Consider the following 16,234-nt stretch of genomic DNA (forward strand, 5'->3'; position numbering starts at 1 on the left):
AAGTTTCCAAAAGTGGAAAGTTTCCAAAAATGGAAAGTGCTAAATATGGAAAGTTTTATGGGAGTTAGAATTTGTCCATTTTAGCGGTGGAGAGCCTTAAAGGGGGGCTTGTGTGTGGCCTTAGTGGCGGACTTTTGAGTCAGTGTGCCCGTGTGTGGCGGTCTTTATGGACAATGTGTGGTCTTTGTGACGGGATTTTTAGCCAGAGTGTCTTTATAGCGGTCCTTTTTAGGACATTTGTGTGGCCTTGGTGGCGGTCCTTTTTAGGACATTTGTTTGGCCTTTGTGGCGGGCTGTTTAGCCAGAGTGTCTTTGTGACGGTCCTTCGGGACAGATGGCCTTTGTGGCGGGCTGTTTAGCCAGAGTGTCTTTGTGACGGTCCTTCGGGACAGATGACCTTTGTGGCGGGCTGTTTAGCCAGAGTGCCTTGGTGGCGGTCCTCTTTAGGACATTGGATTGGCCTTGGTGGAGGTCCTCTTTAGGACATTTGTTTGGCCTTGGTGGCGGTCCTCTTTAGGACATTTTGTTTGGCCTTTGTGGCGGCCCTTGTGGCGTGTATATGATCCTTGTGTGGTCATGAGGTATTCCAGTGAGGGAATATGTGGTTGGTAGGACATTGAGATGTTTTTACGCGAGCCACGGGAAGGAAACCTGGAGAGGGATAGGACTCAGACGTGTTCAGAATCGTTTGCTCGCGACTCTTGGGGGGCTTAGGTTCTCCTAGTACTGCCATATTCAGAGACTTTGTGGCTCGGGAGTATGGTTGGTATATCGACTTCGGATGACGATTCGGGGGCGCGCTGTAGGGTGGCAACCCGAGAGACGAGTTTGGACTTTTCCTTATATATTATGGCATGCGGGCTTCGGCCTGATGAGGAGCCAACATTTGGCATGCAGACTTAGGTCTGATGAGGAGCCAATATAAACTCAAGGTTTAGGCCTACAGGTAAAGGAAAATCCAAAAAGTCAAGAGCAAATGACGCCTGGAGCGTGAGTCTGTCGCCTAGAGGTGACCTTCTGTAGATCGGTCGGAGGAGTGCGGGCCGTGGAGACGGTTGCACGGGAGTCCTTGGCTGATGGTTGTTCGTGATTTGAGGACGAATCTAGATTGGTGGGGGAGAATTGTAACACCCGCAAACCAATTTTTGGTATTTTGGTAAGGGTGTCGATCGACACCTTCTCGTGAGGCATCGATCGACACCAGTTGTGGCCAGTTTGGTCGGTTCAATTTTAATTGTCCGGTTTGCGTGGTTGGTTTAGGGAATCCCTAAAATCGAGTTTTTAGAGGAAGAAAACGACCTAGGGTCGTGTTGTTTTGTGTTTTCCGCTGTTTTCAGAGAAAAAGAAAAGAGAGAGTAGTTCTTGAGCTTTTGAGAGAGATTGGTGAGATTCCTTGCTGTTCCTGAGAGATCTAAGGCTGGGGAGGTGCTAGAAGCTTGCTAGGAGTGAGGGATTCGTTCTATTTGGTCAGAAACTTTCTGCAGAGAGGTTAGTGCATGACCATGGCTAATCTAAGCCTTTGATTCTCTTGTTCTTGCTTGTTGTTGCTTGTTTGTGTGTTTTTCTTGCTGGGGATTGGTTGTTACAGGTTCCTACGGAGGTATAAGGCTTGGGTTTTGAGTATTGGACGATTTGGAGGATATTGGGAGCGAGATTCGACTCTCGACTTCGCGCGGATCGCAGTTGCAGAGGGAGTGTCGATCGACACCAGCAAGTCAGGCATCGATTGACACTGTGGGGTAGTGTCGGTCGATACCATTTAGCCAGTATCGGTCGACACTAGGCTGGTGTCGGTCGACACCTCCCTTCCAGCGAGACGATGTTTGATTTCCTGGTTTGTGTGTTTGTTTGTTGCTTGTTTTGGAACTTTGGAATCACTGTTGCTTGTGTGTATAGCCCAGTAGATGGGAGGATTGCCTCACTGAGTGTTTATTAAATACTCATGCATCTCAATTTGTGTTTGTGGTGCAGGTAAAGGCAAAGTGTGATCGTGGAATCAATGCAATGAAGAGGAGGGTGTTCTAGGGACTCGATTGGATGTTGTCTGGCATTGCTAGGTTGCTAGAGTTGAGTCATTAGAAACATTGCTAGGTTGTTGGTTCCATGTTTCTTGTTGTTTGGTATTTGGATATTGCCTTTGCTATAATATTGGATTATTATTGGATATTGTTATTGGTATTGTTATTCCGCTGTTGATTGTGATTGTGGTTAGGTGGCTAGTGGGTATGAGACCACTAGTTGTAGTTCATTATTATTATTATTATTATTATTATTATTATTATTATTATTATTATTATTATTTATTATTAAAAAAAAAAAGGGGGTCGGTCGTTTCAGTTGTTGGACTTGGTTATATTGTTTATGTTGAAACCTTGGATAGAGTTATGCTAGGTTGATGGATAGAATGCTTAGGAATGTTATTGCATTGATGATGTGTTGGTTCTGTAAGTTGGTATGTTTCCGCTGTGCATATTGATTGTTATTGGTTTAATGAGGAATTGTGGTTTGGTTGGTTTAATTAAGTAGTATGGGATGCTTAATTATGTATTGTACTTATTTAAAAAAAAAAGAAAAACGGGTTAGATCGTTTTAAATATTAAAATATTTTTATCAATATTAATCATACCCACAACCACAAGTAGTATATTATATTAAAAACCATATCCACAAGTATATAGTTTTTAACATTTTATCTATATTATTTAACTTATCAGTAATATTTATTTTATTTATCAGCTTATCTAATTATATAAAGTTTGGTTTCAAAGTTACTCATTAATAAGCTCGTGACACGTGCCAATTTTATCAATAAAATATCAACACTTGTCAATTCTAATTCTATTAAAATATTTAATAATTAAAGGGAAAAAACCGTCATCTATTTTTTCTTTGGACGTTTAATACCTCGTGTTATTTTATTGGAAGAAAAATACCTCTTGTTAGTAGATTCATACTTACGGATTAACAGACGTGTATAAGCGTGACAGAATCATGTAACAGCGTTAAATTTTGACCTCACGTTTCTAAGTAATATATATGATTTGTGTACACAGTCAGTTGTATTAATTGATGTGGTCTGGTGGTAAAATTTTTAATACTCAAAGATTCTGGGTTTGACACCCAAGACAAACCCTTTTTCATTTTTTTTGTTTTCTTCTTCTTCGAGCCACGAGCTCCATTAATAACAACAACAGCTCGAAGTTTCTCTACTTAGGAACAATGGTAAATCGAAAAACAATCTCTTAGCAACCTAAGAAAACTCAAAAAACCAGATCTTCACCCACTTCCTCCATTGATGAGACGAAGCTTCTGGCAAAATCCAGATTTTGGTTCGATCGGAGAAGAGGAAGAAGAAAATACTCTCCATGTGGCCACTGGTAGCTTCGGGATTAATAGAGAAGGAGGATGAAAGAGAATTGAATCAAATCTCTAGATCCTTCGTTAGCTCCGATTGAATCAAATCTCTAAATCCTTTGTCAATTTTATCGAACAAAGCTTAGTAGCCATATATTGTAAAATAGAGCTAGTTTTGAGTACATGTATAGATATCTTAGACTCTTAGACTTAGTGATGGATTAAAATTAAATTACTTTTTTCGAACAAATAAATTAAAATATTTATAATAGTATAATATTTTGTTTAGGTAGAATTACATAGCACAAGGCTTCATGCACATACATCTGCTGTGAAAGAAATCTCCGTTGCATTTACCATCAGGGAAACCTTCGCTCATACACACTCGCTTGCAAGTCCTCCATTTCGAGCAAAATCCCGTGAAGTTGATGCTTTCGGTTTCGCACATTTGGGGTTGTCCTTCAACCATCTTCATCACACCTATATAAAACCATATCAACAATAAGAATTCAATAGTATAACCAAAAGAATTCGTATATTTCAGTAGATTTGTTTAGAGCTAGTGGGATGATAGATTTGTTTACCAGGTCCGACAACAAGTAGGATTAGGAAGAAGAGTGTAGAGATAAACTGCATAGAGCTCTTCATTTTTCTTTTTCTTTGATAAATGATTAAGCGAGAGAATTAAGAGAAAACAAGTAGAGAGATCTTGATGTTTAAATCAAACTTGTAAGAAATTATGTGAAAAGGTTCGCATTTTATAGTAAACAGAAGCATAAACCTTAGTTGGTAAAAGTATCAAAGTATATTATTTATAACTGTGAAAATGAAGATTAATGAAGATATATGGAATAAAATCTTCTAATGAAGTATATTAATGAAGATAGAGCTCTTTATATCTATCTCTTTTATCTATCTTGATCTAGTAAAAATGTAAAATAGATATGTTTTTATAATTTACTTACAAGAAAATTATTCCACTTCACATATCTAGTAATTTCTTAAAAAATCTACTCAAAAGATTTTATATTCTTAAATTTTAAATAAATTTTTGTAGACTTTTATTATATTATAAAATTAAAATTTTAATATAGATAAGTATTAAAATATGTTTATCAATATTTATCATTTCCCCATAATCTTAACATCTTTTGTTAAGATTTACATAATTAAATCGTTGCCATTTGGATTATCTTATTCGTTCTTCGAGACTTTTAGTTTCTGAAATTTCTTTTGTAAGCTTTTACCCTCCGGTTTGGGCAACCAACCTTGGAGTTATCTTTTAATTTAATGTTTGGGTGACAAAAAAAAAATCCTTTCCATTTGAATAATATCAAAACTTGAAATTATTATTTGTAATATAATCATACGTTAAATTAATATCCAAAAAAACAAACTTTAAATAATACTAAAAGAAATTGCTATCCATAATTTAAATATTTTAAATACTTTTAATTTACAAAAAAAAAATACTTTCAGATCATGTTATCGAGCGGGTTAGAGCTGTTTACATAAATATGTAAAATATTTTATTTCTATTATAAAACTTCTCAACCAAAATTTTATAATGAAATTTCATGTATGTAAAACTTTTTCTTTTACTTATTTACTTATGTGTTTATACAAATTCCGGTTTTTATCCACCCAAAAAAGAGAAGAATCTCTGAAATCGATCACAAGATAAAAGCTCATGGAACATTTTATATTTGAGCATTGGAAAGTCTAATGAAAAAATATAATACCAGTGTCCTAAATGACCATGACTCCATCTTTCATGTTCCAAATTTTTAAAACAATGTTTTTTCTTTTACAAGATGAAATCTTCTATTTCTTTTCTTCTAATATGCCTTTGTATAATTTTCTCTATGGTTATCATCTTAAAATTCACTGTTTGAAAACTATATTGAATTGAATTGTTATAACTTCCTTCCACGTCTACTAGTTTAGTGATGTAAACATTTCACCACATTCAAATAAAACATCGAATAGACAAAACATTTTTTTGGTTTAATTAAAAATTACTAATCAAATACTATAGTAAATCTTTTGAATCTCCTTTATAATAAAGCGGAAGTACACAACATTATTTTATAGACTATATAATTTTAATAAGTTGGTTATACATATGTTATAGATTAATTGGTTACAAGTTAAATAGTGTGTACAACTTTAATTTATTTCCGAAAATCTTAAGAAGAATATTCTAAAGAATTATTTGATATCATCTAACTTACCATATTATTATTTTTTTCAATTATTCAACCATATTAAAATCTTTTGATATCTAACTTAACATATTAATTTGTTAATTATCATTCTACTTCACCTCTCATTTTTATATATGATTCTATTTTGTGAAACAAATAAATTATCATATTATTATTATAATTAAAAAATAGTTTTATTTCTGTATATACCATAAGTTGAATTTTTAAAAACAAATATAAATTGTTCAATCTATAAAATATTCAAGCTTTAGTAATATTATTCTTTAAAAATAATATCTATTGAATTAAAACTTTACTGAGTAACGGGTCAAAATTTGAATATTTAAATTCAATTTCATATTTTTTTTTGGTTGAATTTTATATTTTATATAATATAATAAACTTTAAATAATTTACTTTGAAATATTTTTATAATATTGAAACTTGATATAAAAGTTAGAGAAACTATAAACACTCTAAACTGATTTGTTATAGCAATGTCAATAATATGTCACTATACTATGAAAGAATTTCAAGAAACCAAGTATATTAAAACAAAAGTATAAAATATATTAAATTACTGATAATATAATAACTCGCTTTTTAAAAACCAAATTTACAAAATTATGTATTATAATGACATTCAAGTCATGATATAGAATATACATTGTTGAAATAACTTCACATACATAAACTAATACAACATTTTAAAATTTTATTTTAAAGTATAAAATATAAAAGAATTTGTATAAAATAAAATTTAACCCAGTGTTATAGCACAAATACTTTCTAGAATCATTAACAATATAAAACATACAAAATAGGTATATCTTTTTCATCATATTTAGCATATGATTTTATTGCATAATATTTTATCAAAAAAACTTTTTAAAACAATAACATAAATAATATTTTATAGAAAATTACAATATAAATAAAATAAATTTCAATCCGTGTTCTAGCACGGGTCTTAATCTAGTTGTACATAGTATTGTACGGCCTAATAATATTCAACATCTACAACAATCATACATATGTACACAGAGATAGAGGACTAATCAATCTTACATCCATTTAAGGAAATAATCTAAAAGAGATGAAAAAATTAATCAAACAATGCCATATAAAAATCCTTAAGATGGTGATATATTGTCGTTGCTGCCCCATCATGCGAAGGAGAAGCAAGAGATGAAGAAGAAGAAGGAGACATCTCTTCGCCAGCAGGCATATCTTGAAGTGCCGTCAGAATTCGGCGGATGCTGACAGACCTCATAGGCCGGAAACTGTAAGCCATTTTCAACGAATTCGATCTAGAGAAAACATTGGACGATTTCGAGAGGGTGAGATACACCAAAGCTTGAACCAGAGCAAATAAGGCCACCTTCATTAACATTGTTCATAAGCCTCCATCCATTTGTTGTAATAGATAGAAATACCTATTAGAAGAGTTTTGATAAGACAAAAGAGTTAATTATGGGTGGTCGTGGTAACAAATTTTTTTTTTTTTTTTTTCATGGGGCTTGTGTCAAGATTTGAAGATGAGCTTTGAGATTGAAGATTTTAAGTTGATGCTGAAAGAAGGACATAAAAGGAGAGCGCCTTGCGTATTTGACCAGAGGTAGAGACGTGGAAGTAACGGACATGGACATAATACTGTTACTTAGACCTTATCCGGTCAAATGGAAGGACACGCCATATTTTTCTACAACCCATAACATGAAAAGTAATATTTTAAGTACGTGATCGATGATTGAACACCAACTCATGAATTGTGGACTAGCTAGAACCTTTGTCCCTCGGTTCGATCCTCAGTTTGGGTCGAGATGATATACTGTTCCTCACAAGGATAATATTGACCAGTTTAGCACTTGCGCAACATAAAGATTACCCCAAATGAAGTAATGAACATATATAAAACTTTACATACCTCCCTGGCCATAGTTATTTTCGTGCATATACTGTATATACCAAAAACTTACTATAGTAAGTATATTTTGTCTCGTTATTACCATTAGACAAGAAATTAAAAGATTACATAAAATGGTATAATTGGCAAATAAACAAATATTATACTTCACTGTCCATATATATTATATAGTTATTTTGGTGCAGATACAAAATCATATAGTAATCTTTGCTCTCGTCATAATATATGATAAAATACCATGGGAAGAGTGATTAAAAAATTACATAATCCTACTATATTTATCGAAAATTACACTTATAAAAATAACATTAAAAGTATAAAAATTTATATTGGAATGTCAATAGGAATAATAAAAAAAAAATCATTAAGAATAATTAAGAGAATTTAACCAGAATAGATAAAAAAAGGGGGAAAAGCAAAAATGCCCCTTTTTTCCTTCCACTTTTTAAAAATGCTTTTGGGAAGGGTCCATTTTTAAGGGTATCCATTTTTTTTGTGAAAACGACTTTTTTATCCTTAATAAAGGAAACCTAATTTTCTCTCCACTTCGCCGTGCTTCTCTCCTTCCTCAACCGACGATTCTCTCTCCATCCTTCTTCACTTCGTTCATCGGCGATTCTGCGCGGCGATTCTCGATCCTTCTTTGCGCCGATTCTCGATCCTTCTTCGCGGCGATTCTGTGCTTTCGTCTCTCGTACACGTAATTCCCGACATTGATTCTGGTTCTATCGCAGGCAGGTTCCTTCTTTCTTTGTTTCTTTCTGGGTTTATCAATTTGGACTATCGCTTTTTTAAATTTAGGGCTTTTAGATTTCTTTGATATCGATTTGGAATATGTAAACTCTTTTAAATTTGGATTTATGTTCTTGTAAAACAGTTTTTAAAGCCCCTTCAGTTTCTTTGATATCGATCCAGATTCAGATCTGACGCATTCAGATCAATAATTGTGTTTGATATGGATTTGAAATTAGTAAAGTCTTGTAAATTTGGATTTTTGTTATCTCTTGTAAAACACTTTTTAGAAAGTCCCTGTTAAACTATTTGATATCAATTTTTAGATCGGTCGTAGTTGAATTATGTCGATAAAGTGTGTTGATAAGATGAATTCAGATCGATAACGTGTGATGTTGATTTTTAAAAACCCTTTTAAAACTCTTGTAAATCCGTTGAAAAGTCTAATTAAGTGTGTTTCTTTAACAGATGGCATCAAGTAATTTTGAAGCCCTTGTACTACCAGAACCAATATATGGTATGGGTTTTGAACCAATTGTTGGAGCAAACATATGTCAACATTCAGACTTAAGCCTAGTTGCCAAAGTTAAACATGCATTAGGAAAAGCATCTTTCACGAAGCTTCAATCTTCCTTCCTTGGGCCTATCATCAATCTTTCGGCCAGAGACATCAAATTTTCTGGGAAATTATTCCACTACGTGATGCTGAGAAGGCTGAAGACAAGAGGGAGAAACTTATGGTTTACAGTCAACATGCAACCTCTTCGGTTCTCCATGAGAGAGTTCTTCCTTACAACAGATAATTATAAAGTGTTTGCAATGGTTTTAAAAACCTTTCAATGGTTTTTTAAAGGATTTTAAAAGGTTTAAAACCTTTTTAAAACCCTTTTAAAACCTCTTTAAATTTTAAAATTGTTAAAAGCCCGTTAAAACTCTTTTAAAACTCTTTTAAAACTCTTTTAAAACTCTTTTAAAACCCTTTTAAAACTCTATTGTAAAAAGGTTTTTCCCGTTTTAGAAGTTTTAAAACCCTTTTAAAACTCTTTTAAAACCCTTTTAAAACCCTTTTAAAACTCTTTGCCGTTATTCTGTTTAAAAAGGGTTTTAAAAGGGTTTTAAAACAGTTTATATTAGGCAAGTTTGAACAAACTAACATCATTGTTTTATTAAACATAGGGATTCAATGCGAACCTATTCATAGAGAACCAAGGAATAACGACAAAGATCCAATTAGTGAACCATATTCTTGGGTGGTGAGAGGAGATTACACTTTAACTCAATTTCAATATCGACTATTTAATGAACCAGAAGAGGGTGAAGAACCTTTGGATGACAAGGAAAAGGAATGCCTCGCTGCAGTGGTATTAACAGAAGGTATTTTGATGACACCATATTCATTAGAGAAGATACCTCTGTCTAGGCTTAAGCATGCATCGGATTTCGAGATGTATACAGCCCAACCATGGGGCAAGGAAGCGTATAACATTCTCGCCACATGCATTCAGAAATTCGATAAAGATTCTTGGTCAAAAGATCAGTATAGTGTCAAGGGATTTCCCATGGCATTATATATATGGGCCTTGAGTGCTGTTCCAATTTTTGGTGATACATTTGGGAGAAGATGTAATTTTTCTAGAACATTCTATCCACTGATTCTCAACTGGCAATCAAGTCGATATGCAAGGTTTGATGATATTGTTGAAGCTATTAAGACAGCAACTTGTGTAAGTTTTGAATTCTATTAAAAGTGTAGTTTTGATTATTCATTGGTTATCTATATTTGATGAGTTTTGTTTTGATGGATTTTGATTATTTTTGTAGGTTGAAGTCAAAACAATAATTGGAGATCCACAAGAATATAAGCATTTGGTTGATAAAGATGACAATGATTTTGAAGAAGTTATTGGCTTGGTTATGAAAGGCTATAGGTTGAAGAAAGAAGAATGGTCTTCTAGATTAGTTGATATTTACTATGCTTTGGGAGAGTTGGGTGACAAAATAGGGGAAAAATTGCCAGTCTTTGAGAAACATGAGAAAATAGAGAAAAATTTGTCAGATTCAGAAAAACTTGACATAATCCTCTTTATGTTAGATGACTTCAACAAAAGACTAGAAGCCATTGAAGAAGCTGTCAAAACCACATCAGGGAAAGATAAGGATAAAGGAGTAAGATTACAAGATCGCACCTTTTCGCATATATTGGACACTAAACTCTTTAAACTGAGCTCCTTTTTTTTCTTTTCCCTTTGCAGTCTCACGAAGATGAAGATGGACAGAATAGAAATGAAGAGGTTATAAATGAAGAGGTCAGTATCTATTTTAAAAGTTTTAAAAGTCCCACATCAAAGTTTTTTGTTTTAAAAGTGTTTTTAACGGATTTACAATATAACACTGATTAATGGGCAACCATAGTGACTTAAACCTTTTAAAACCCTTTTAAAACAAAATGTAAAACCTTTAAAATGATGTTGTTATATGTTATTTTGTTTTGTTGCAGGCTGGCAAACAAAATGTTGATGGAGATATTGCTAGAGAAGATTTTGTAGAAAGCCAGTCTGCAGATTTCGTAAAATTTTCCATATTTAGCACTTTCCATTTTTGGAAACTTTCCACTTTTGGAAACTTCTATTTCAGGAAACTTTCCTCCAAAAATCCCGCCTCACGGTAACTTTGTACCCCGAGCACCACCTCATCTTGTTACTGAGTCGCACAACCAACCACCCCAAGCGACCGAGTAAACAAGAGAGATGGGCTGAAATACTCCATTCCCGCTCCAGCCACGGATTACAGATGGGACCTAGCTAGATAAGTTTAAGTTGCGGCTTGCTTCTCATACCACTTCTTAAACCTTGCCTTCATCTTCGCCTCAGGCTCCCAAGTCTGCTCCTCAACACCATTACAGTCCCACAGGACTCTCATGAAAGGAATCTTCTTCTTCCGAAGTTCCTTGATCCTCCTCTCGAGAACCCTCACTGGTCTCGCCTCCACTGTCATGTTAGGCTGAAGATCCTCAGGAATCTTAGCCAACACCCGCTCACCCTCACGGAGACACTTCCGCAACATAGACACATGGAAAACATTATGGAATGCACGCATAACCTCGGGTAACTCCAGTCTATATGCCATTGGTCCAACCCGCTCAATCACTCTGAATGGACCCATATACCTCGGACTCAAATTAGTCTCTAACAATGACCTAATCGGACCCCGCAACATGACCATCTTGAGGTACACTCTGTCTCCTACCTGAAACTCACGAGGTTTCTCCTCCTCCTATCAGCATAACTTCTCCGCCTATCCTGAGCCTTTTTCATGTTCAGCTTGAGAACCTGAATCTTCTTTGAGGTCTCATGAACAAAACTAGAACCAAACATGCTCTTTTCCCCCACTTAAGTCCAGCATAATGGTGTACGACATGGTCTCCTATACAAAGCCTCATAAGGAGCCATCTTAATACTCACCTGATAACTGTTGTTGTAAGCAAACTCTACCAGGTTTAGGTGATCCGCCCAGTGGCCACCCCAATCCAACACACACATCCTCAGCAAATCCTCCAGCGTCTGGATCGTCCTCTCAGACTGTCCATCTGTCTGGGGATGATAAGTTGTACTCATATGCACCTTAGTGCCCATCTCTGCCTGAAATGCCTTCCAGAACACCGAAGTGAACTTAGAATCCCTATCAGACACAATGCTCGTCGGTACCCCATGCAATCTGACTATCTCCCTCACATACTTCTTAGCTAAGACCGCTGCTCCATCAGTCTTCTTAATGGCCAGAAAATGTGCTGACTTAGTCAACCGGTCCACAATGACCCAGATAGCATCAAAGGTCCGTGACACTGGCAATCCTTCTACAAAATCCATCGTGATCATATCCCACTTCCACTCTGGAATGGATAGACTCTTTAGTAATCCGCTTGGAACCTGATGCTCAGCCTTCACCAGCTGACACATATCGCACCTCGCGACCCAACTAGCTACAACCTTCTTCACCCCGACCTAATGATAGTACCTCTTGAGATCACGGTACATCTTAGTCGCTCCTGGATGAATAGAAAGCATGCTCGCATGAGCCTCCCTCAAGATCTCCTATCTCAAATCCTCATCCTTGGGCACACAAATCCGACCGCGCACCAAGATAGTACTATTAGCTGAGACCTGATACTCTGAATCAATATCCTTAGAGACATTCACCAGCCCCAAATCCTTCTCCTGAGCCAACCACACCCTGCTCAGATGATCCGCTCCATAAGCCGCCTCCTAACCCAATGGTTCTCGAGAAACCGCACATAAGCTCAACGCACTGATGTCTCCTACCAGAGACTTCATCTCCTGGTCCTGTAGTAACCTGTCAAACCAAGGAAACTCCTGATCTCAGTGACATTCTGTAGTCTAGGCCAATGTCTGATAGCCTGAATCTTCTCCAGATCTACAGAAACTCACTCTGCAGAAACAATGTGACCCAGAGAACCCATCTCACGCTGCCAAAAACTACACTTGCTCAACTTAGCAAATAACTTCTGCTTCCGCAGCTTCTCCAGAACTGCCCTCAAATTCACTGCATACTCCTTAGGACTCTTAGAAAATACCAGGATATCATCGACCAAAATGATGACAGACACGTCCAGAAACTCTTGAAACACACTGTTCATCTATCTCATAAACGCTGTTGGTACGTTAGTCAATCCAAAAAGGCATCTCCACGAACTCATAATGCCCATACCTCATCCTGAAAGCCGTCTTTCTCACATCTGCCTCATCTATCGGTATCTGATGATAACCCGACGCCAGATCTACCTTAGAGAACCAAGTAGCACCCCTCAACTGATCCAACAACTCATCGATCCTAGGAAGAGGGTACTTGTTCTTCACAGTGACCCGGTTCAAACCCCGATAATCAATGCACAACCGAAAAATCTCATCCTTCTTCTTGACAAATAACACTGGCGCTCCCCACAATGATACACTAGGACGGATGAATCCCTTACTCAACAAATCCTCTAGCTGCTTCTTCAGCTCCGCCAAAAAAACACTCAAGTATGCCGACATCAACTCTAAGCCACCTGAATGTCAACCCTCTTGTTCATCCAAGAACCTCTAGTAACTTGTCTCTTAGGGAAAAATTCCACAAGATAGATTAATCCAAAATTAGCTTTCCGCTTAGCTATTCTCCACAGCAAATCATCAATACGAGCGTAATAAAACAAACAAGTACCATACGTTCGCATATTCTGATTCACTGTATCAAATGCTTTGCAGACCGCCAACTTAACCTACTTGACTTGTTTCCCCCCCCCCCCCCCCCAACTTAACCCCCCCCCCCCCAACTTAACCTACTTGACTTTGCAGACCGCCAACTTAACCTACTTGACCATCTCACGCTGCCAAAAACTACACTTGCTCAACTTAGCAAATAACTTCTGCTTCCGCAGCTTCTCCAGAACTGCCCTCAAATTCACTGCATACTCCTTAGGACTCTTAGAAAATACCAGGATATCATCGACCAAAATGATGACAGACACGTCCAGAAACTCTTGAAACACACTGTTCATCTATCTCATAAACGCTGTTGGTACGTTAGTCAATCCAAAAAGGCATCTCCACGAACTCATAATGCCCATACCTCATCCTGAAAGCCGTCTTTCTCACATCTGCCTCATCTATCGGTATCTGATGATAACCCGACGCCAGATCTACCTTAGAGAACCAAGTAGCACCCCTCAACTGATCCAACAACTCATCGATCCTAGGAAGAGGGTACTTGTTCTTCACAGTGACCCGGTTCAAACCCCGATAATCAATGCACAACCGAAAACTCTCATCCTTCTTCTTGACAAATAACACTGGCGCTCCCCACAATGATACACTAGGACGGATGAATCCCTTACTCAACAAATCCTCTAGCTGCTTCTTCAGCTCCGCCAAAAAAACACTCAAGTATGCCGACATCAACTCTAAGCCACCTGAATGTCAACCCTCTTGTTCATCCAAGAACCTCTAGTAACTTGTCTCTTAGGGAAAAATTCCACAAGATAGATTAATCCAAAATTAGCTTTCCGCTTAGCTATTCTCCACAGCAAATCATCAATACGAGCGTAATAAAACAAACAAGTACCATACGTTCGCATATTCTGATTCACTGTATCAAATGCTTTACAGACCGCCAACTTAACCTACTTGACTTGTTTTCCCCCCCCCCCCCCCCCCAACAAGCTTACCAAAACCTTAAATCTAGTAACCCTGTCCATCTCCAATGAACTTCATCCACCATCGTCGCAACGATTAGTTTATCCTGCCATGAAGGCTTCTCGTGAATCTTATGTACCTGACAACCATGTCCTTACCGGCTCATATTGAAACAACCGACCTTTTTTTTTTTAGTAATAAATAATAAATATAATATAATAAATAACTACAACTAGTGGTTCCATATCCACTAGCCACCTAACCACATTCACAACCAACAGCGGAACAACATACCAATAAATATTCAATAAACCAATAACCAATAACCAATAAAATAATATCCAGTATTGATTCCAAACAGCATAAATCAAATAACCAGCAATCCTAACAATGCTCTAAGACTCAACTCTAGCAACCTAACAATGCCAGGTAAACAATCAATCGAGTCCCTAGAACATCCTCCTCTTCATTGCCTTTGATTCCACGATCACACTTTGCCTTTACCTGCACACCACAAACAACAATTGAGATGCGTAAGTATTATTACAAATACTTAGTGAGGCAATCCTCCCATCTATTGGGCTATACACACAAGCAATAAGATCTCTACAAGCCACAATCAACAATCAAATAAACAAACCAGGCAATATACAAAGCACACAACACTCTGTCGTAGCTGAAAGAAGGGTGTCGACCGACACCAGATGGTGTTGATCGACACTGACAATCTGGTGTCGACCGACACCATACTGGTGTCGACCGACACCCTGCCCGACACTCCCGAAAACCCTAGTTTGTGTCGACTGACACCTCCACATGGCATCGATCAACACTCGCCAAAGTCTCGAGCCGTCCTCGCGTTGGTGTCAACCGACACCCCAACTGGTGTCGACCGACACCGTTGCCGAGCAGCGATTTCCTTCGATCAAAAACTCTGAATCTCGCCTTCAATCTTCTCCAATCCGCTCCTTGCACTCCCAGAAGCCAAACCCAGCCAAAACAGCGACGAAATACCATAGAGAACTCAAAGAAACCACCACATAAGCACCAAATCACATAAAATTTAGAGATCTTAGCTTAGATAAGCCATGGCCATGCACTCACCTCTCTGCAAGAAGATTCTGACCAACAAGAACGAATTCCCTCACTCCTAGCAAGCTTCTAGCTCCTTCCCAGCCTTAGATCTCCTAAGAACAGCAAGGAATCTCAGCAATCTCTCTCAAAAGCTCAAGAACAAGGTTTTCTCTCTCTTTTTCCTCAAAAACTCACAAACGGCGACACACAACCTCTGAAACACGATACTATGAATACTCTGAATCCACATCCTTAGAAGCATTCACCAGCCCTAAATCCTTCTCCTGAGCCAACCGCACTCTACTCAGAAGATCTGCTCTATCTACTGCTTCCAAACCCAACGGTTCCTGTGAAACAGCACATAAGCTCAAAGCACTGATCTCCCCTACCAGAGACTCCATCTCATGCTCCTGAGCCGAAGCTACCCTCTTCCGACTCAGAGCATCTGCAACCGTGTTAGCCTTACCAGGATGATAGGCTATCTCCAAATCATAATCCGCCACAAGCTCCATCCACCGCCTCTGTCTCAAATTCAGCTCAGGCTGAGTGAATATTTACTTTAGGCTCTTATGATCTGTAAACACCTGTACCTTTGCACCATAAAGATAAGATCTCCAAATCTTCAGGGCAAAAACTACAGCACCCATCTCCAAATCATGAGTAGGATAGTTGCCTTCATGCACCCGCAACTGCCGCGAAGCATAGGCAATCACTTTCCCATGCTGCATCAGAACACACCCCAAACCAACTCT

The 16,234-nt window shown here is 37.3% G+C and overlaps 1 protein-coding gene and 1 pseudogene across 2 annotated transcripts; both read right to left on the reverse strand.

Moving 5' to 3' along the window:
- Positions 1 to 3,564: 3,564 nt before the first annotated feature.
- Positions 3,565 to 4,116, reverse strand: LOC104774045 (putative defensin-like protein 9). The gene is made up of 2 exons (XM_010498711.2): positions 3,939 to 4,116; positions 3,565 to 3,834 (listed from the first exon to the last, which is right to left on the reverse strand). The coding sequence occupies exons 1-2, from the start codon at positions 4,000 to 4,002 to the stop codon at positions 3,650 to 3,652; spliced, it is 249 nt and encodes an 82-aa protein (XP_010497013.1). The 5' UTR covers positions 4,003 to 4,116; the 3' UTR covers positions 3,565 to 3,649.
- A 2,330-nt stretch (positions 4,117 to 6,446) lies between these two features.
- On the reverse strand, positions 6,447 to 7,122 carry LOC147943507 (uncharacterized; annotated as a pseudogene). The gene has a single exon (XR_015556633.1). The product of XR_015556633.1 is annotated as an uncharacterized LOC147943507 (transcript).
- Between the last annotated feature and the right edge of the window lie 9,112 nt (positions 7,123 to 16,234).

The sequence above is a fragment of the Camelina sativa genome, chromosome 5 (assembly GCF_030686135.1).
Source record: "Camelina sativa cultivar CO46 ecotype springtype chromosome 5, ASM3068613v1".
NCBI classification, from domain to species: domain Eukaryota; kingdom Viridiplantae; phylum Streptophyta; class Magnoliopsida; order Brassicales; family Brassicaceae; genus Camelina; species Camelina sativa.

Excerpts from the sequence above, each read along its gene's own strand:
- LOC104774045 (XM_010498711.2), bottom strand. The coding sequence starts at position 4,002 with ATGAAGAGCTCTATGCAGTTTATCTCTACACTCTTCTTCCTAATCCTA. Across the intron at positions 3,835-3,938 it reads CCTACTTGTTGTCGGACCTG|GTGTGATGAAGATGGTTGAA; the intron begins GTAAACAAATCT and ends GGTTTTATATAG.